Genomic DNA, 22,655 nt, shown 5'->3' on the forward strand with positions numbered 1-22,655 from the left:
AATATCACTGGATTAACGCAGATCAAGGATTGTTAGGTAAACCTTTGAATTGTTTTGTGTGTTACATAAATGCTTTGTTGTCCTGTTATGTGTGTTTACACACAGTGTGCTTCGTAATGAGTAGTGGTTAACGCAGCCAAGAGATAATCTGTTCTTCTCATCATAGTTATTTCTTTGTTTAGGGAGTAGAAAAGCTGTAAACTGGTGATGCTGAGAAAGGTAAGTCTTTCCATACTGACTGTGTGAATTTTATTGATCAGAATACTGCTTCCCAAAAAGCATTAATTCATTCAGTTGTCTTTGGACAGAGCGTCACAATTCCCGGCAGTCATTTATTCAAGGAAATACTGTAAACTGATCGCCCCGTCATAAATTCTGTGTTCTGAAGGGCATTATAAAACGCTAAACAATGTCAGTGGCTTCATTAACATATTTACTGTCCTCAGGGGGAGTGGGTTTGGGTGGACTCTGACATTGGGGTACCCATCGGAGCGAGGGTCAAAGAAACACCATCTGGCCGGAGGTTACTGGTGAGCGATGAGGGAAAGGTAAACATCCAACGCTGGCTTACATACAGAGCAAAAATAAAGATGCTGACGTTGAGCAGCATAAAAACATTTTCAGTCTTCAAACTGTAGTTTCACCTCTTTCTCCGTCCTCCTCCAGGAGCAGAGTCTGTCCCCGGAGCTGGAGGCCTCCGTCAAGATCATGCACCCGACATCGGTGGAGGGTGTGGACGACATGATCAAACTGGGAGACATGACCGAGGCCGGCATCCTCAGGAACCTGCTGCTCCGACACCGACAAGGCATCATCTACGTATGTGACCCACAAACTGTAGCCTGACTTTGAAAGAGAACAACCTGGTGTTGGATTAAAAAGTGGCAGTGTTGAGGAATCATTGAGAATTGAGTACGAGTATTCAGGAGAAAACAGTTAAAGCACTAACATTTAAGAGCGGAGCAGATTGTTGTCACTGGTCTGAATGGATCTGTAGGTACAGTTGTGCTGAGTAAGTTTCCACCCGGTCAATTCATGACTATCGGACCAGTTTAACAAGTGATCCTGTAAATGATGGAAAGTTGCAATTAAGGGCTTTGTGGTGAAATAGAAACCGATACCTGCTATCTTAAGGCCTGATAACAGAAACTTGTAGAAGTAATGTCAGTAGATTGAAGTACAGTCTCTAAAAAAAACCCTCATTTTTGCAGTGAAAACAAGTGAAATGATTTTGTGCTTTTTGTTATATTTAAGGTAAATCTCATGATTTCTCAGCTTGCCCTTACAGATATGTTTTCTTTGCATAAGGTTGTGAGTAATCAGCCTTATTGATTTCTGAAGTCCGACAGAGGTGGATGGACTTTTATTTGCGGTCAAAATATCAAAAAGTGACATTTGAAGCACTACGTAGTAACATTTCTTTCTGGAGGACTTCCTCCTTTGTTTTCTGTAATCAGAACTTGATCAGGTCACATTTATTTACCTCCATCTGTCCATCTGTTAATGGACAAAAGGCTTGTCCTTGTAACAGATGTGGACAGTAATCGCTTCCTCCTCTGTTCAACTGTAAGCAAGAGATTCATGTTTGCATCTGTTACAAGGACAAGCCTGTCATCCGCTAATAGATGTTCGTTATCCCTTCCCTCCGCACACTGATACATTTGGCAGGTGTAGCTCAGTAGAAAGAAAATAGTTCCCACATGAAACTGCTCATACCAAGGTCTGTGGATTATCTTGAATAACTGTGTCATGCCATCTAGCTCCATTATTGATTAACAATCTAGATGAATAATTACCCCTTCGGGTGAGAGGAAATAGTCTGTATTTTGGATTTTTGGAGGAACGCTTCCTTTTAAAACATTGCCTAGGTTAAAAAAAGGCAATCCATACAAATTAAGGTGAGCTTTTCTTATTATAAAAAATAACGCCACACGGTGTTCTGTATCGTGTACCACCCATTTAAAGCAGTTCTGTGGAGCATCCTGAGCTCCTCGGACATTTTGTGGTGTTTCATGTTGCCGTTAAAGGTGCAATATGTAAGAATTGTCTATCTATCGTACTCCCAACAAATAGGGGCAGCATGTCACTGCTAACTGCTGCTAACTGTTTTCTGTTTATGGCATAATGTCAAAATGTTATTTTAAAAATATTATTTCTTACATATGGCACCTTTAAATCTATCAAATTTGACATTTTTCAATACTTTGAGGGAACAAAATGCCAATCCACTGTATTGGGCGGCAGAAAAATGTCAGACGTGAGCATCTCAACTCCTGGTTATACTGTATAAAACATAATTAACTGCATGGCTAAGTACCAACAGGGTTGGTCTGATTTTATTTCAACCTGACAGTCCTGAATGTCTCATACAGCCATTTTCTCTGATTGTAGACCTACATAGGCTCTGTGCTGGTGGCAGTGAACCCGTACCAGGATTATCCAATGTATTCAGGTGACCAGGTGAGTCCGTGGTGCTGTGGTTGCAGATCATTTATCATGTAATCTTTTTTCCAGAGGTTGTAGTGATGTGCTTTATACGTGTGTGTCCTTCAGGTGAAGTTGTACCAGAGTCAAAAGCTGGGTGAACGCCCTCCGCACATCTTTGCCATCGCTGAGTCCTGCTACACTAACATGATGCGCCATCTCAAAAACCAGTGCTGCATCATCAGGTCAGAATGAAAAGCTCACTCACAAAGTCAGTCTGAGTAGAATAATTGATGTCAGGTTTGACTTTTCTGACTTGTCTTTTTTCTCAGTGGGGAATCAGGAGCAGGGAAGACAGAAAGCACCAAGCTGATCCTTCAGTACTTCGCAGCAGTCAGTGGAGGGCTCTCTAAACAGCAAATTGAACAGCAGATCCTGGAGTCTAACCCAATACTGGAAGGTACAGCTGCCAAGACATGCAGTCATACTCAACAGACAAGCAACAGCTGCCTTTGGAGACACACACATACACAAAATAAGTGGTTGAACACTTGACACTGATTGTTTTCTGACTCTCAAACGTCCCTGTTCTGTCCCACTCAGCGTTTGGAAACGCTAAAACCATCCGCAACGACAACTCCAGTCGCTTCGGGAAATATTTGGAGATCTTCTTCAATAAGGACGGAGTAATCGAAGGTGCTCGGGTGGAGCAGTATCTTCTGGAGAAGTCTCGTGTCTGCCATCAGGTGAGGTCGCTCCGTCCAATCAAACTCAGTTCAACTTATCTCTCCAGAGGGAAATGTTTTCTGTAAACCCATAAAAGGCATTATCTGTCACTGGGCTGGTTGAATAAACACGGTGTTATCATTGTCATCTGGCACTCAATCACCTGTAGAGGAAGCAGAATGTGAAATGTTATGAGCTCATTTTTATGCGTGTCCATTTACAACTACTTTACATATAACTGACGCATTTCAAACACCTTTAGTTGACCTTTTTTCACAATGTAGTTATTTTTTGCTCCACAACCTCAGGCCTTGGAGGAACGAAACTACCACATGTTTTACTGCATGCTGGCAGGAATCACAGCAGAGGAGAAGAGGACTTTGAGCCTCGGAGATGCTAAGGAATACACATTCCTTTCCAAGGTAGAACAATAGCTATCGGCTTAACAAGTCGCCTCAACCAAAGCAAATCACAAATCATCCTCCTGCAGTAAATAATATAAAACTTCCCCTCATGTGTTGCAGGGCAGTTGTATCGTGTGTGATGGCAGGGATGACGCTAAAGACTACAAGCGAGTTCTCTCTGCTATGAAAATCCTGACCTTCTCAGAAAACCAGTGTCAGGAAATCCTCAAGCTGCTGGCAGCCATATTACACCTGGGAAACATCTGCTTCGAGGGTGAGTGTCACAGCTTAAGACTGTCTACATGATAACACAACTATACTGTAATCCTATCTTTACTGTACAATATGCTGCGTGATTCAAAACACAGGGTTAATAGTTAGTACCCAATGCAAAATGTAATTAAACGTAGCAAAGTAGTAACACCAGAATGTAAGAATACTCCATTATTCCATATTGTAGAAAGTGAGATTTTCCAAAGTGAGTATCAAAATGCTCAATTCTCAGAGGAATGTAGACAGCCTGTATTCAGAAACTGAGCTGTCAGGACTTCAGTAGGGTTGTGATGTCATAATTACACAGTCAACACCCTCAGCAGTGTCCCCAGCATGGCAAAAACACCAGCAGAGCTGATGCAGAAACACAGTGAGCGGTGCCCGTTCAGGCCTGTGGGAGCTGACCAATCAGAACAGATTGGACTTTTAGGGAGAGGGGTCTTAAAGAGACAGGAGCAGAAATGGAGCATTCAGACAGAGGGTGAATAGAGGTGCTGCAGCAACGGACAGTATGAGGAAAATCATTTGTTTTTTTCAAACATTAAAGCATGTCAATATGTTCTAGTAGACACCTAAAATAAAAATATGAACCTAAAAATGAGCATCAAAAGTACAAGTATTCACTGTGTAAACAAGTGGATACTGTTTTATAATGGCTATATATCAGTATTATATCTTTATTGTGATATGAGACTATATATTGTTATATCATTGTATTGTGTTGTCATTTTCTGAACTTACCAACGTACTGTTCTACTTGTTCTAATACTTACCTTCACCCACCTCGTCATTACATCCACATTACTGATGATTATTTATCAAAAATCTCATTGTGTTGATATTTAGTGAAAGTACCAATAGTCATCTCCATCTATTGTTGCAATATCAATATTGAGGTATTTGATCTTTTACGGAGATATTGAGATAATGGGATATAGCCTACAAATACTGCGATATTAATTTAAGGCCATATCGCCCGCCCCTGTGGTATCTACATCTCATTAGTTGTGTGCATGAATGTGTAAACAGCTGTTTCTGTTGCAGCTGGTAAAGGCTAAAGCTAATTTTAACTTGTATACAGTTCATCATAGGCTTTTCATAAAACAACACAACGTGAAAAATGGTTACAGCTGTTAAATAAATGTGGTGGATTAAAAAAATCCAATTATTCCCTCTATTATATAGTGTAGTGGGTGTATAGTGTAGCCTAAAATGGAAGTACTACAGGAAGTAAAGCATAATAAACTACTCTTTTTGGTGTTGTTCTTTCCACCAGCCAACACACAAAATAACTTGGAAACCAGTGATGTCAGCAAGTCAGTGCACCACAACATGGCAGCGTCACTGCTGGAGGTGAGCAAGTTGTGAACGTGGACTGAAAACGTGATTTACACATCACCATTCTTCAGCATTAAATGATGGAGTCTGTTTCCTGCAGGTCAACAAGTCTTCACTGGCGACCAGTTTGACCCATCGTTCCTTCAGGACCAACAGAGAGAGTGTGACCAAACCCCTCAGCACCGAACAGGCCTCTGACTGCAGAGACGCCTTTGTCAAGGTAATGAAGCTGACTTAGTGACGGTAAATCAGAATGTATTTCCTTATTGGACACGGCCCCAGGATAAAAGGAACTTTAGCCTATCAATGTTGCGTATCGTGTTTTATAAGCGTTCAACAGCATTGAGTGATTTTTAACCTTTGATAACAGAGAGAACATTTGAGTACTGACACTTCAGCCACATTTAAATAAGGAGGGTGAAATCCAGGTTTCCAAATAAGGCAGTTGTGGAGAGAGGGTGGATTCGGGGATTTGAACAATCAACCATCCAGTCAAAAATACACTTCAGTGCTTGATATTCCTCATTTTACTTGAGCTGACTCATGCTCAGAAGATCAAATTAAACTTGTGTCTGATTTCACAGGCAATCTACAATAAGCTGTTCATATGGATCGTTGGGAAAATCAACAGTGTCATCTATCAGCGGTTGACCAAAAACTCCAAATCCTCCTTCTTGTCCATCGGCCTGCTTGATATCTTTGGCTTTGAGAACTTCCACACCAACAGGTCAGGACATGTCTTCACACATCCTTCAGCCTGTCAGAACCGTACCGTTTCTTAAAACTGAACAAACGTCACCTTGTTGTTTTGCAGCTTTGAGCAGCTGTGCATTAATTTCGCGAACGAGAAGCTGCAGCAGTTCTTCGTGGGCCACATCTTCAAGCTGGAGCAGAAGGAGTACCTGAAGGAGGACATTGTGTGGAATAACATCAAGTTCAGCGACAATCAGAACATCCTGGACCTCCTGGCTGGGAAACCCTGTAACCTGCTGGCTCTGATTGATGAAGAGAGCCATTTTCCAAAGGTGCCGTACTGTACCTTATTACTTTCTCATCAATTCACAAACAAATGTAGATTTCACTGTAAAATCTGCCAGTTCAGTTACATATGTGTGCTTGTTTGGTGTGTCTCAGGGCTCAGACGCCACCATGCTGAACAAGATGAATAAGCAACACAAGAAGAACAAGATCTTTGTTGCCTCCAAAAGTGAATATGACACATACTTTGGGATTCACCACTTCGCAGGCGTGGTTTACTATGACTCCAAAGGTACTAAAGCGCAAAGTCCAACTAAAAAGGAAACGCCTGCTGTGAGGTGCTAAGTAATGTTGTTTTCTTTTCTGCTCAGGGTTCCTGGAGAAGAACAGAGATGGCATCAGTTCTGACATAATCAAGATGGTTGAAATGTCCAAAAATAAGCTGCTCCATCAGATATTTGAAAATGAGCTTTCAACCAATGGGTTGAAGATAAGTAACAACAAGAAGGTCATCATGACACCTAAGAGCTCTCTGCGGGTACGAACGTTCAGTTTTATATTGCTTTATATATCTCTTATGTAGAATATGATGTAGATATGGAGATCATACTGCTTGTTTCAAATATTTCTAATAGTTTAAGATGCAATTCTAGATAAGAACACTTATTTTGTTGGATATTTGTTTGCATTTTCTATACACTGGTGTGACACTCTATCATCTGTGCAGGCTCAGGGTGACGGCCGCAAACAAGTGCCAACACTGAGCGGTCAGTTCCGTCAGTCTCTGGACTCCCTCATGAAGACTCTGTCCGCCTGCCATCCTTTCTTCATCCGATGCTTTAAGCCCAACAATGACAAGCAGTCTAAGGTGAGTGACACAAGGGCAACTGCTGCACTATAGACGGATACAGTGATACACACTATGATTGCTCTGTGTAGCCTTTTTAAACACTGCTGTATCATTGAGGATTATGTGTCATAAAGGGCGAGGAGAAGATAAACTACCTTGTGCAATGGTGAAAGTCGTGCTTGTGCAAGTGTTTACTCAAGCTGTGACCTTTCCCCTAAATCCTGTTGTTACCTGAAATAATGAATATGTTGCTGTGAGTGTAGGTCCACGGTCTGCGTTTGTTTCTTTCCCCTCCGAAGAGGATGAAATTAATTTTCCGCTCAGTTCCTACCGGATAAACAACAATCTCTTCCTGTTTTGTGTCATAAAGCAAATTAAACTAATTTCCTGGAAAATATAGCCGACAAACAAACACTGGGAAACTTTTCTCGCCCCTTTTTATTTGGTGCAATTTGTCTCCCTTCTAGATAATATTTTGCTATTTTTAATTACATGTACATTTTCCATCAGATTCTATTACAAAAGTTCAATCTAAAGGGTCAGATTCAATGCAAAGTGTTTCTATCATGTTGAGTGTGTGTGAATTAAATAACTAGATGTGTGATTTATTACATGAGATGGCCGGTGTGGTGAATCCTACTGTGACCACTACACTAATGGTTCCCTGAGTTTTCTCAGATCAAAAGCAGATCAAAGTTTGTACTTATTCTGTGAGATATTTCAACAATTGCTTGGATTGGCACAACATTTTCTACTGACATTCATGGTCTCCTGACTATAAATCAGAATCACTTTGGAGTTTATCTTCAGCCCCACCACTAGATTGAGATTTGTATATCTGAATAAAACATTTTGACACATTTTGAATAGAATTCCATGAAATTTGGTGAAGACATTCATGTTCCCCAGATGATGAACCATAATAATTTTGATGATCCCTGAACTTTTCATCTGAATCTGGTCTAGATTTCCACTTTGCTTTATGACTCAATACCTACAACACATTTCCATCTGTCATAACTCTACTTTGTGTTTGTATATTATCATGCTAACATGCTAAACTAAGATGGTAGACATGGTAAACATTTTAGCCTACCTGTTTAATATCAGCACATTAGCATGGTCGTTGTCATTTGATATACTTATTATTTTCTATTTCAACCAATTATTATGTTCTCTTACCCGAAAATAACATAACAATAGTAATAATCCTAACAAAAGAGTACACTTAAAGAAGTAACTGTGCTATAGCTGTTAAGGAAGAAGACAAAATTGTACTCATAGCCAGAATATTGACAACCATTTTCACCTGCTCTCCTTTAGGTGTTTGACAGAGAGCTTTGCATGCGTCAGCTGAGATACTCTGGCATGATGGACACCATCCGCATCCGGAGGCTGGGATACCCAATTCGCCACACATTTGTGGAATTCCTGAGGCGTTACAGGGTGCTCCTGAAGACGACCGACTGCAACCCCAAAATTGTTAGTCTTTCTGCTGTTTCTTGAGATTATTGTCATACTTTTGAAATCTAAATTGTTTTTGCTAAATATCGCTCAGGCTAATGATGTAAATGTCAGTATGATGCTTCAAAGATGGTTTACTTCTTTATTGTCTTTCCCCTGGAGGACTTTGTGCTGTCATTAGCATCTCTTCACTGTTAAATCAATCCTTTATTGTCTCTCCAGAACGCAGCCTCTGCCTGCTGTGAAGCCATCTGCAAGACAGTGATTCAAGAAGAGGACGAGTGGAAAATAGGCAGAAACAAGATTTTCTTGAGGGTGAAGAAAACGTATAATTCAAACATGTTTCCCTGCAGCTTTTGTCTCTTGTTTTGACAGAACGTCACTGCAGATTACCAGCAAACATGGGACAAGTGAAATAGTATCAGTATTATGAATCATGCGACCCTATAGAAGCTATTGTTGTTTAGTTATTACTGGATGGTGCAGCTGACTACGATTTAGCTGCTGTTTATATGATTTTTGGTGACTTAATCTTTATTTCAGGATGTCCATGACGCTGTCCTGGAACGACTGAGGGAGGAAGAGCTTAACAGGGTGGCACGAGTGATCCAGGGGGTCATGTTGGCACAGAAAGACAGGTACAGTCTCTAAGAGGAGTAAAATCACAAAGAGAGTATGAACTCAAAATTGATTAAGGTCATGGATACATTTTATTTTTTTTACAGTATCTCAAAGGAGACAGTGTTGGATAGCGTTTGATCGAGAAATATGTTTCTTTGCTTTACTTTTCTTCTTTTTGTAGAAAGTCTTTTCTGAAGAAGCGCAAGGCAGCTGTGGTGTTGCAGAAGAACTGGAGGACTTACGTGGCGCAGAGAGACCTAAGAAAGGTTGGATGCTTAATAACTTTAATCTATAGAACTCAGAGCATGAAGCTAACATAATGCTCTTTCCTGGACACAAGCTACACAAAGGAAACTTATCTCAAGTCCACTGACCTTGTCCTTTGTTTCCACTCTCGCTCCAACCAGCTCCAGCACGGCTATCGGCGGCTGGTCTCCAAGATCCGTAGTCGGAAGCTCCAGTTACAGTACCGAAAACAGCAGGCAGCAGCACTCACCATACAGAGCCAGGCATGTACTGTAGATACACTGTTAATTAGCTTATAGTGAAGCTTTATTCATTTTGATGTAAATATATTACAGTGCATTTTGAATATTGTAGTAAAATTTAAAGGTGCACTTTTTTACAGGCCTATAACCAAAAAAGAAACAGAACTCTTGATATATGGAAAAGCAGTCTGCCAGAGATAACATTTTAAATGTACTAAATGTACTGTAACATTTAGGACTATATAACCAAAAGTGTTACTAGACAAGTTACACGATGCACCTTTAACATTTATATACAGTAATATTTTGGGATTTTTATGTATCCATATTTGTTGATGTGTTTCAAATGCACTTTTAATTCAATACAATTTTCTTAGAAAAGAAAACAAACTATTTTAGTTAAATGTATTTTGGATTACACACCTGTTCTTATATTACACACGAGAAACCAAAACATGAATTAACTGAAGAGTATTCCTAACAATAATAATTACATTAATATTATTTACAATGATGGAATTTAATGATGGAGGTATTTTAACTCGAGAACTGCACTTAAGTACACTTTCGAGGCATTTGCACTTTACTTGAGTATTTCCATTTTCTGATACTTAATACTTTTACAGCACTATATTTTGGAGGGAAATACTCAAAATACCAGTTACTTTGCTGATCTCATGGTGCTTCAGAGTCAAAGTAAATGAATTTATCTTATTGGCAATCAAATAAAAAAACACACACTTAATGTCGGATATTAAGAAAAATCTGATCCGACCCATAGTATACAGTATATAGATACATGTCAATAAATGTATTTATTTTTACCCGTACTAAATTACATTTATTGCCTGAAAATTACTTTTGATACTTATGTACATTTAATATCAGATACTTTTAGACTTTCACTGAAGTATTATTCATACAGGTGACTTACACTTTCACCAAAGAATATTTTAACACGATATCTTTATTTTAACTCAAGTATGACTTTTGGGTACTTTTAAATGCAGGTACGAGGCTACCATGTGAGGAAGGACTGGAAGCAGAAGAGAGGGGCGGCCATACTGCTGCAGGCTCACTACAGAGGACTGCTGGACAGAAGAATAGTTAAAAAGATGAGGACAGATGTAAGAGCTGAAACTGGCAATACATTCATAGATGTCAACAAATAGGATTCATGTTTCATTCTGAATATGGAAACCTCTTCACCTCCTCTCTCTGTGTCTCCCCACCCAACAGCGGCAACTTGCCTTGGATCTTCAGCGGAAACTGAGTCTAATCGCCCAGCCTGATGAGCCCGATGAGCCTGATGAGTCCGATGAGTCCGATGAGCCCGATGAGCCCAATGAGGAGCCTGAGCCAATCATTGAACAGGATTCAGGAGAGAGCAGACGTGATCCCTCGCCCACACCTTCAATGCAAGAAGAACACGAATCATCAGATTCAGATGAATCTGAGGTGAGCGCATATTTTTGTTGTGTAATATGTGAACATTAACAAATGCATGTCATAATTAATATACTGACTGAACTTCTGCTATAAAGTCTATGTTGAAGAGGAGCATCACACCAGAGCCGGTGGAGGAAATCATCCCTCCAGTCTCGATCTCAACAACCCCTTGCCAATCAGAGGAGGAGGACGACGACGAGTTTGATGACGAAACTGATGAGTTCTCATTCTACAAGTTCAGCATCCTTCACTTCCAGAACAGCGCTACACACACGCACATCTCCAAGAGACTCCAGCGGTCTCTCCTGCCCCACGATGACGAGGGCGATGCAGTGGTGAGAGGACATAGAAGAAAGACCTCTAAGAGATTGTCATCTTTTCCCTAAATCTCACTCCCAGTTTTCTCCTCTCATTTTTCTTCAGGCATGTGTGTCTGTAAACTGGATCATACTGCGCTACATGGAGGACCTGCCAGAACCAAAATCAGCGGACGCGACATCTCTAGCGTCCAGCACCATCTCTCACAAATTCCCTGATAGACGAGGCAGGAGGCTGAGCAACCTGGTTGGACTGGACCAGGTAACAAAGTGTCATGATTACATGTCAAGAGTAACAATAACAGGACCGGGTTGAACATGTAGATAATATGGGTTTTAAAGACTGATACCAAAGCAAAAATAATTGTATTGAAACTGCAGAAGGTTATTCTTTTGTAGCAGTGCGTTGTCTTTGAAGCAACAATATGTAACTTTCTGCAGAAAACTAGTTGATTGTTGAGTGTTTTTCTTCATCCATCCATCATCTATAAACCCACTTACCCTTTGCAGCGTTGCGGAGGGCTGGAGTCGATCCGGGCCAACATTAGCCCGAGTGGCGGGGTACGCCAGTCTCGTGCCCAGATCATCAAATACCCAAAGTACCCGAAACCGTTAACCCGATGAGTTGGTTTGACTGTCTGGGAATGAGACTCAACAATGAACTACTTTTTTTTCAGAATAACTTTAAAAGTTACATAGTGTTGCTCTGAGTTTCACTATAAAAAGTACATAATTTCAACTGAAACAAAGCGGAAAAGCCTCTGGAAAAACACCTGAACCATGGGACACTCCCACCTCTTCACATAAAATGATAATAATGAAACATGTTCCTGCATACTTTGGTAGAAACCTTTCAAAGTCGCATTATAATCACTTGATAATAGCTGCTTACCAAGTGCAACCGGTGCTTTAGTCGCAAACAAATGTATCGACCCAGCTGTATTTTCTGCTACGGTGTAACATAGAAGATCAGCTTCATCGTCAAATCAGTCGTTCGTCTGACCTCTAATTATCACTTCTTTTCTGAAATAGAAAATACTGAGGAAGAACAAGAAAAAGCTTGGAGGTGGAGGCAGAAAATCTTCTGTTATCCTCGAGGAGGTCAGCACTCATCATTCCTTAGTCCTTATTTCTGTGCTGATTCATGGTGTGTGTCGGATGCTTATTGTTCTTGTCATCTTCACCAGCCGGAGGACTTGACAGAGGACGAGGACGTTTTGATCGGAGAGGGTCCTAGGCTGCAGCGGCCACTTACATCCCAGGAAAAACTTAACATTATCATCGGATATGCACTATCAAGACCGGACATAAGGTAGAAATGTGGTAGCTGTTTACATGATAGGGGAAACACATACACAGATATAATGTCTGTATACAATGGAGATACATTGTGCAGCTTTGTAATATTCAAATTATATTATTCCAGAGTTTATCCGTTTAGTTTTTCCATTCATTAAGTTCCTTTTGAATCTTGTCACATCCATTGTTCACTTCTTATTTGTCTCGTTTGAATTGGTTGTCACTGTTTTTTGCCTTTTTTTCATGTTTCTCTACCTGTGCAGGGATGAGATTTACTGCCAGATCTGTAAGCAGCTGGTAAGAAATAACGACAGGAAGAGCCGTATGCTAGGCTGGACCCTTCTTTCCATGTGTCTCGGGATGTTCCCCCCAACAGACCTCTTCATGAAGGTCAGTCTGCAGCATTCACTAATACACCTTGTAATTCACATCAGTCTGTTTGGTGTAATTTCAAAGAAATTGGCCTCTTTCTTTAAAGCGTATCCCTCCTCTCAAGGATCGCTTCTGCTTTTATCACGAATAATTGTGAAAGGATGATAATTATTTCTCCTGGTAGTTCACGCCCACCCGCTGTGCTGATATGATCAAAGTAGTAAAAGTAGATAAGATCAAAAACACTGGATAAACATTGTAAAATGCAGATAAAGAGTCAAATTACGAACAAAATACGATTACGTTAAAAAAAAAATGGGAAAAAAATGAAGCCTTTACTCACTGTCTTATTATCTGCTGTGGGTTTAATGATGCAGTCAAATGTTCAGGGTCTGGTCCAAGAGTTCACTTCGTTATAGTTGTAGGTATTTTCCCATCTTTTTGATCGTGTATATTAATTGATAATAGGGTGAAATTCTGTCAATACAGAGGGAATCTTGTATTTTGCATGAAAGCTTTTTAATCTAATTAATCTATTTTTTTCATGTTTCACTAGACTGTCAGAAAGTTCCTTATGTAATGTCTTGTAATCAGCACTAATGTTATTCATTATATTTAAAATTGTTATCAGTCTTACAGGAGAAAATAGTGCTCAAGTTCCTTATTCTGCAATATATTTGATTTCCCTTGTTCTGCTCTACTCTGTTCCACAGTATTTGGAGAATTTTGTCCGCAAAGGGCCGAGTGGTTATGGAGAATATTGCACTAAGCGCCTGCAACGTATAAACGCCAATGGTGAAAGGAAAGAGCTGCCCTGTTGGGAGGAGCTGCAGGTAGAATCACTGAATCACATTTCATTTTTTTGTTGAGCGGCACGGCTCACATCAATCGGCTCTGAAATTCGAAACAATTGGGTCGTTTTCTTGATTTGAATCCAGTGTCACCTTCCTTTTCCCTACTGCTAGGCTGCAAAGTCCAAGGAGCCCATAGATGTGTCTGTGACTCTGATGGACGACCGCATTGTCAGTCTGAATCTAGAGTCAGCCTCCACTTCTGCTGAAGTCTGTCAAGCTTTGGCTGACAAGATTGATCTTCGAGACACATATGGATTCTCCCTGTACATCAGCCTCTATGAGAAGGTGAGCTTTACTTCCTTGTCTCTTGTTTTATCACTTTGGCCATCCCATACAGTGAATCCAGTTTCTTCATGATGTTTAATGTGTGCTAAATCCCAGTACAAAAGATTGTAGGGAACCATGTTGTTCTTTATTTCCAGATGTGGTCTCTGGGCAGCTGTGGAAACCATGTGTTGGATGCAGTGTCTCAGTGCCAGCAGGAGATGGTGAGGCAGGGCAAGAGGGAGAAGGACACCCCCTGGAAGCTCTCCATCCGCAAGGAACTGTTCAGACCCTGGCATGACTGCTCAAAAGACCCGATCAGCACCGATCTAATCTACAGACAGGTCATCAAGGGAATCAAGTCGGGAGAGTACACCAGTGAGAAGGTGAGGCTCAGGAGTCCTGTTGTCAACCAACTGAAAATAGCAGTACTTCAAATATAAGAACTTTAATTTTTTATTGATTCAGGTGGCCCCTTGTGACAAAAGAGAGTGGCCAAAAAAGCAAATATAGAATATGTACTTTTGCTTTGATCAAAACAAAGTAAAAAAGGTCAGAGTCTCGTTGTAACTTTTGTTATTTGTTACATTCACCCTGGTCTCAGTGGTAACATAAAACTTATTAAACAACAACAATGATGTCTAATCCAAACTCAACAATAAAAAACAATAAACCTATGAGTGAAAATTGTGTCCAATAACAATTGTTTTGCATCTCTCAGGAGGATGAATATGTCCACATGGCAGCACAGCACTATTACATCCAGTTTGGCTCTGCATTCAGCAAAGACAACGTCCAGAAGGTGGTTGAGGAGTGCATCGCCACCCACCTTATTGAGAACAAATCTATGTCAAAGTGGATCCAACTCATCAGTGCAGCAGTCTTACAGGTAAAGTGCATTCAGTCAAACAAAAGGAGCTACTCTGTGTATTTTGTGTGTGCCATGTGCAGTGTTGTAAATGGTCTTATTTCTATGTGACATGAGCACCTCAGGATAATTCTTCTATCCTGATCATACAGGGTCCTTATGCCAACGGGAACCAGAGAAAAGAGAGCGTAAAAGGAGAACTGGTGGACAACGCCCGACAGAAATGGCCCCTTTACTTCTCCAAGTTTTATGATGTAACAATGACATCAGGTCTGTCAACATACCACTTCTTTTACATGCAGTATTTGAAGATATAATATGTCAGATTTGTCTAAAAACGGCTAGAGGTTTACTCAGGTTTACTCAAGCTAACGCTGTGTTTTACTTGGTCGCCTGTCACTATGAGTTAAGTGATAGAGTCAAAGAGTAAGGCAGGAAGTTGGCGAAAAGGAAAAGATTTCCTTGTGTGAGAACATTTGTTCCAGAGTCACGTAGATAGATTTTTATCAGCAGTGGTGGTTGTTCTGATGTGACTCAGGGAGTTTATTCCTACAGGAAGTGTGGTTCTGCACCCGACTCTCTCCTCCAGAGCTGGCTGGGTCTAAGCTGCTGCAGCTGCTTTTCCCCCATTTTGCTGAGCATCCCCACTTAATAATTGATTACCAGTGGCAATTTAAGAAATGACAGACCACTTACAACCCTGTATTAAACATGACCATATCTGTCTACAGGACCTCCTTTGTCCAAAAACAGGTTTTTTGTGGCTGTCAACTGGAGCGGAGTCCTCTTCATGGATGGAAGAGACAAGAAACTCCTTGAGCTTCCTTACATCGAGATAAAGGAGGTGCAAGTGATGAGGCATGGAGAACTTTCAGATTCGTAAACAGTTTTGTATCATTTACTCCTTTGCTCAACATTGTAATTGAGTTTTGTTATTTTGTGTTTATAACCTTTATAGTGAAAGCTATTTAGGTTCTCAATCAGTGACTCTGGACACAGTCAGAGGAGAGTTTGGCCTGACATCTGAGGAAGCTGCAAGCATGGCAGCACTTATAGATGAACACCTGGAAGGGCTCAGACAGCACTCGGAGTACGCAATGGCTAAGCAGGATGCCAGCAAACCAGGTAAGATTCCACACAGTAAGGGTCAGTAGTCTCAGACACACTTACGTAAACTTATGATGTTTATGCACTCTTGCTTCCTCGCGCCTTCTACAGAGGACCCCATGTTCCTGGTTTTTAAACGATGGGACCTGCTGCTGATAGAGAGAGATGGAGACTCCACTGATAAGAACTGGGTCAGAGCGACCAATGAGAGGACCAGTAACAGGGGTGCAGTCTATAAGGACACAGTGAACATTCTGCCAACTCTCAGCAGGCCCGCTGATGACATTCTGGTAGTTACCTTTATGTGTCGTACTTTTACGGGTCACATATGACATATTGTGTGTTGTATAGAAAATGAATGTAGCTGAACAGAATTAAACTATAAATGCTATACAAATAGGACATTCGAAGAGACTGAATGTAAAGAAGGTTTCTGTACTGTAAATTAAGGTTGGGTAACTTATCAATATTATATCGTTCTAGACTATGGCTCTAGACTTTATATGTCGTTATATGTGATATGTTGTCTTTTCCTGGTGATATAAGTGATATAATTTTCTGACCTCACCAGACTGTTCTTCTTGTTTTAATACTTGACTGTATCCACTTAGTCATTATATCCACATTACTGATGATTATTTACAAAAAATCTCAATCCACAGTAATTGACTTGACCCTAGTTTACAAAGGGATGCATTGCATTGTGAGTTCTCAGGTCTGCAGATGCAGCAGTGGATCCATGAGTCTGATGGTTCACATGAGCCCCCCTTGTGGTGTAACTAATGAACTGTTTGTGACCCATCAGGAACTGCTCAGTCAAAAGAAAAAAATTTCATCAACACAAAACACCACACAGAGAGAGGAAACCTTGGCTCCTCTCTCTTTGAAAGAGTTTGCACTTGAAAACTTCAGGTAATAATATCCTATGAGTCGCTTTATAATATGGCACCTATGAAATGTTTAGTTTACATCTCAAACACTCAAGAATGAATCAGAAATGTTTTCATAATGTGCCTTTTTCTCCCTGTCACAGGCCTGCAGGTAAAGATGGCGGGCGAACTGGTGTATCCAGAGGGTTCGGCAAAGAGAAGCTGTGGATTCATTCGAGAGAACCCCTCAAGCAGCCACTGATGAGGTGCCTGGTCAACAACTCTGAACTCAGCAGCCTGGCCTGCAATGCCTTCACTGATATCCTCAAAACTAATTTTGCAGATGAGGGCGATTTTAGATGCCGCTCCACTCACATCTGTGTTTCAGTAACAGCTGTTAAAGAAAAACAATGTTGGGATCCTTTTTTCTTTAGATTCTAACCCTGGTTCAATGGATCTTCCAGACTTTATTTTGCTGTTTTATTTATGTAGGGCGTTTTTTGCAGTTTCACTATTGGCATGTAGGGAAATCCGCACCTAAAGGGACTGTGTGTAAAACAGATTTGAGTCTAGAGTCTATTACTGTCTGTGTGAGTCTTTAACCTTGGCTGCTACCTATCTTGAAGTACATGGGCGACTACCCCATCAAACACGCTCGCAGTCCGATAGAACTGACTGACCAGATCTTTGGCCCAGCCACCAAGCACGAAGCCCTGCAGGACGAGATCTACTGCCAGATTATGAGACAGATGACCGGCAACCACAGCAGGTGCTCCTTCAGTGTGAACCTCTGTATTTTAAAGGATTTGCACTGAGTCAAGAGCCAACATATCCAATCCTCTGTACATTTTTCCCCCCTCACTCTCAGGATGAGTGTGGATCGTGGGTGGCAGCTGATGTGGCTGTGTACAGGCTTGTTCCCGGCCGGCCACAGTTTGATGGGACACGCACAGCGCTTCATGGAGACACGGCCCAGAGATCAGCTGAGTAATGCCTGCCTGCAGAGGCTGCTGGGGATGCGCAGGTCAGAAACCAAAATAATAGATTTCATGTGACAAGATGTTTACAGGTTACTTGGTTAGTTACTGGTGGTTAGTTTAAGAGTGCAGCAACAACAAAAAAAGTCTATTTGGAACTTGAAAAACTGGTCCGAATAGAACTTATTGAATTTGACCAACTTAAATATAGATTTTGAATATTTGCCTCTGAATTTGTGAACCCTCTTTACATTGTACATTATATTAGATATAAAGAAATCTCTGCTTGACAGGACTGAGCTGTGGTATTGTAGCATCCTTTATTTTGAATAAACTGTCTATCGTCTGTATTTGTATGTACAATCAATTGATCTGAATGCTTTGTACCCTCAGTAAGGATCCAAGGAAGTGTCCTCCCCATATGGTAGAAGTGGACGCCATCCTACAGAACAGCGCCCAGATTTTCCATAAAATCCACTTCCCAGATGACAGTGATCATGTACGACACAACACTCTCCTTGAAAGTCTTAGATGAGGTTTCCATTATAGTGCAGACTCTCAGCAGTGTTTTCAGTCTTTGACAGCTGATATTAACTGCCGTTACTTCTTTCGAATTTTGGATTTATTTTTTTCTGTACAGTACAGACGTGAGAGTGGTATCAGTCTTCTCACTCTCACCTAGAAAGTGAAGAAGCATATCTTCAAAAATGTGAAACTTTTCCTATAGGCTGCATACCATCACAGCATGCAGTCAGATTTCTCCTTGAGTTCCTGTACTCACTGTCCTTGCTGTTGTTCAGATTTTCGAGGTAATGTCGACGACCACAAACAAAGACCTGTGCCAAAGTGTTGCCTCGGAGCTCAAACTGATCTCAGCTGACGGATATGGCCTGTACCTGAAAACACCAAACAAGGTGGGGTTGGGGAATATTCCTGCCCATGGTTGTATGTTGATTCATATGTTTTTGCCATTAATTAAATGTGACAGCGACAATGAAGATGCAGTTAGATATATTGATTTCAATGTGAGCTTAAGGGGATGTTTTGTGGTTTGGTTTGCATCGATACTGCAACTCAGTCTGCTGCAGTAAACACAAATAGAGAGACAGTGAGGTCATACATTTTAATACGTTTAACTGTTTAACATATGGATGTTATTCTTTATTCTTAGGTTACTAGCTTGGATGAGGAGCTATATTTCTTTGACAGTCTAAAGCAGACTTCAGACCCCGTTTTTGCTAAGAAAGCAAAAAGAGTGAAAGAAGGTAATACATCACATTGATACCTTGAGTTTTACATGCCAGTGCTTCTCCATATTTTTAATTGAAATCTTGCTTCCCAGTTGACCACACCAACATACCCTACCTGGTGATATTAAGGAGGAAGCTCTGGTTCAACGTGACCCCAGGGAGAGACCTGGTCGCAGACCTCACCTTCCACTTCCCACAGGTATTCAATCAAACTCACCCTTCATTCTGCTTGATTTTACTCTTTTTTCACACACAGAATTGTCATGATACATGACCTCTGTTGTGCCTCCAAACAGGAGATGCCAAAGTACCTGCGGGGGTACCACACCTGCACCAGAGAGGACATGATCAACCTGGGCGGGCTGCTCTTCAGAGTAGAGGTCGATTCAGACAGGACGCAGTTTGTCATGATCCCTAGAATGTTGAAGCAGCTGGTTCCTGCGGACCAGATAAAAAGCATGTCCCCTGAAGAATGGAAGAAGGTAAATGTACAGAGGCAGGGCAGAAATTATTGACATGTCTATTTATCTAAGGATCTTTGGGGGAGGCACCAGGAGAGAAGTACATCACTGTTCTCAGTGTGAGGGATGTCCACTGAGTGGTTTTCTCTTTGCTCTGTGTTCTACTTGCAGCACATCATCTCCTCCTACAACAAGCAGAGTGGCATCACGGTGCAGGAGGCAAAAATCGCCTTCCTGAAAGCCATTTCAAGTTGGCCAACCTTCGGCTGTGCCTTCTTTGAAGTCAAAGTGAGTCATCAGGATGAAGTGACAGCCAAATTGGCAGACAACAATTCAATTTGAGGAAACTGTTTTGTCATATTATGATTTAATTTGCCCTTGACTTTGCAGCAAACGTGTGAATCTAGCTACCCGAGTACAGTTTTGATTGCCATCAGCAAGCAAGGTGTCAGCTTCATAGATCCAAACACAAAGGTAGGCACATTAAGAAGCCTTAGATTTATATTAAAGGAGACATATTATGCTCATATCAGGTTAATCATTTTACTACAAGAATAGGTTTATATGCTTTAATGCTCAAAAAATGCATTTGTTGTCTCATACTGTCCAGTGCAGCAGCCCTGGATTCCCCCTCTGTCTGAAACGCTCTGTTTTAGCTCCTGTCTCTTTAAGTCCCCCCGTCCCGAATACCCAGTCTGCTCTGATTGGTCAGCTCACACATGCTTGAGCCAGGACTCACTGACTTAGTGCTCACTGTGTTTCCAGTCGACTCTGTCATGCTTTCAGCTCCAGTTAGCTTCACTTCTATCATGAATATGGAATAAATTGTTAAAATGAGTGACATTGTGAAGTCACAGAATTAAAGGCAGGACTACTAACGAGGCATTTCAGGCACTTCAGGAGCATTGTTTACTGTAGGAAAGAGGAGCTCCTGTTGGTGCAGACTTTGGGCTTTTTTTAACTATCAAGGCCTCTTACATGTACAAGAACCTGAAGGAAAAACGAAAATGAAAAAGCATATTAGGTCTCCTTTAACATGCCATGTTGTGTGGTAGTAAAGTATTTCATTTCACTCAAACCAGTACATCTTAATGCAGCTTAATGACTCTGTAAACCTTTCAGGAGCTGCTGGTGATGCACAAGTTCAAACAAATCTCAGATTACTTCAGCAAAGGCAACCGCTTCCAGATGACCGTCGGCACCATGATGAAGAACGACTTCATCTGTGAAACCTCACAGGTGAGAGGCCGTCTTTTCATTTCATTCTGGTTAAACATTTCTTGCAGAAGAAGCCAATACGCATTATTCTGTAAAGAACCCATTTGGCAGTAGTGATTTTGAAATCGATTTCCTTTTGTTTCAGGCCAGAACAATGGAAGATCTTCTTAGCTCGTACATCATCATGTATGAGAAGTTGACGAACTTTGTACCAAGGAACAGCATCTTTTTCTGAGGCTTCAGGTGGAAAAGAATATAGTAAAATGCTGTGATTTATGTGATCAATATCTTTACATTAATTTATTTGTATGACAAATTGTCCCTAATAAAGATTCACTTTATGTGAGTGTTTTTTTCTCTTTTTTTATTTTTTTCATTGTATTGATTGCATGCCCTAATTTGTGCCCCTCTGAGAACTGTTGAGTGTGTAGAACTTGAATTGAGAGTCATGTAAATGTCGTGGTATTAAACTTTAATATGTCCGATATTGAATAATTTATTTTAAGAAAGTTAAAAGAGATTTACCAGAACCAAACATTTTCCTGCTCCTTCATTATTTTGTCATTTATCTAAGGTGGATTAAACCCTAGCTTTTGCATGCGCGTGATGTTTTCATATTTTCTGATTGAACAAATTACCTCGAGTTTCACCATTAATGGTTTTTACTGAACTCTTAAAGCCTCATCGCTCGTAAAATGAAACAAATAAAACTTTCAAGCCACAGTTTTCAAGACGTAAATGCATGAAAAAAACAAAGCATAAAAATGTAACTGGCAGTGGCCTTTACCATTCTCCTTTTATTCTCTAATGATGTTTTTATTTAGAGATTTTTTAAATCTGATCATTTACATACTTCTTGTTGTATAATGGACTTGCAGTATTCTATTCCCACTACACACATGCAGGCCGAAATATTTGGAAAAATTTAATAAGCCTATGAGCTTAAAGATGGCAGATTTGTGTTGGAAAAAATAACATTCAAACTGATCAGATAACAGATTTTAGCTTAATAAATCACATCATTGTTATTAGGGAACTGTGGACAAAGCATTCTTCACTGAGAAAGTGAGTTTATGGTGCTAAAAGGTACATTTCTGCTCATATATTTATATTATCTATAATTAATGCCTACTGTCTTTTTTAGGGCTCTCAAAGGAAACTTCAAAATAATGGGCATAGTGCTGTATGTATGTTTGTTGTCCACACAGTGTATTATATACTCTCGTACAAGGAGCATAAACAAGTTTTGCTGACAGTTAGTGACATCACCAGCTGACAGTTTTGTGGCTCTGATCTGTGTTGTTGGCCAGTGGATGTCAGGGAAGTAGAAAATGGGATATGGTGTACAATCGCGCCAAACTGAATGCCTATTTTACCTGTGCAGAGTTTTCCCGTCCAGCAGGAAAATGCAACAGCCAGCAGCAAATAAAGAAGCGAGTCAGGTGGAGCATAAGTTATTTTCACAACAGACATTTGACATGTTATAGCAGCAAACACACAGCTGCACTTGATGACATTAGTTATGGCTGCAGTCCAGTTAAGTGTGACTCTTCTAGTTATTCTTCTGTACTTGCTTGCATGACTGACTGGGACAACTAAATGGAATGGAGATGGATTAGTGACACTTGTGCTTCGCAGCTATGACTGGTTAGTTTGCTGTGAAGGTCTGTTTGGATATCTTTAACTTTCATCATTTTACACATTAAAAATCGTATTAAAGCCTTATCTGGCTCCGGAGGAAGCTGCATGTAATATGATAAATTGCCTGCAATGATGTCACTCAG

At 40.6% G+C, this 22,655-nt stretch overlaps 1 protein-coding gene across 1 annotated transcript; it reads left to right on the forward strand.

Moving 5' to 3' along the window:
• Positions 1 to 207: 207 nt before the first annotated feature.
• LOC141017238 (unconventional myosin-VIIa-like) lies at positions 208 to 21,218 on the forward strand. The gene is made up of 49 exons (XM_073491889.1): positions 208 to 219; positions 447 to 548; positions 667 to 819; positions 2,392 to 2,460; positions 2,554 to 2,669; positions 2,757 to 2,884; positions 3,028 to 3,170; positions 3,459 to 3,572; positions 3,675 to 3,828; positions 5,104 to 5,180; positions 5,266 to 5,385; positions 5,750 to 5,892; positions 5,980 to 6,190; positions 6,300 to 6,435; positions 6,515 to 6,681; positions 6,871 to 7,011; positions 8,317 to 8,475; positions 8,680 to 8,772; positions 9,001 to 9,095; positions 9,260 to 9,344; positions 9,486 to 9,587; positions 10,577 to 10,693; positions 10,806 to 11,024; positions 11,111 to 11,350; positions 11,439 to 11,594; positions 12,365 to 12,433; positions 12,520 to 12,644; positions 12,895 to 13,021; positions 13,717 to 13,836; positions 13,969 to 14,142; positions 14,280 to 14,507; positions 14,843 to 15,010; positions 15,142 to 15,259; positions 15,721 to 15,847; positions 15,948 to 16,114; positions 16,208 to 16,386; positions 16,902 to 17,008; positions 17,130 to 17,284; positions 17,581 to 17,734; positions 17,834 to 17,989; positions 18,336 to 18,441; positions 18,743 to 18,856; positions 19,114 to 19,207; positions 19,285 to 19,391; positions 19,489 to 19,674; positions 19,825 to 19,941; positions 20,044 to 20,127; positions 20,776 to 20,892; positions 21,017 to 21,218. Exons 1-49 carry the CDS (start codon positions 208 to 210, stop codon positions 21,104 to 21,106), a joined length of 6,441 nt encoding a protein of 2,146 aa, XP_073347990.1. The 3' UTR covers positions 21,107 to 21,218.
• The last annotated feature ends 1,437 nt before the right edge of the window (positions 21,219 to 22,655 follow it).

Source organism: Pagrus major, chromosome 21 (genome assembly GCF_040436345.1).
Source record: "Pagrus major chromosome 21, Pma_NU_1.0".
Classification (NCBI taxonomy): domain Eukaryota; kingdom Metazoa; phylum Chordata; class Actinopteri; order Spariformes; family Sparidae; genus Pagrus; species Pagrus major.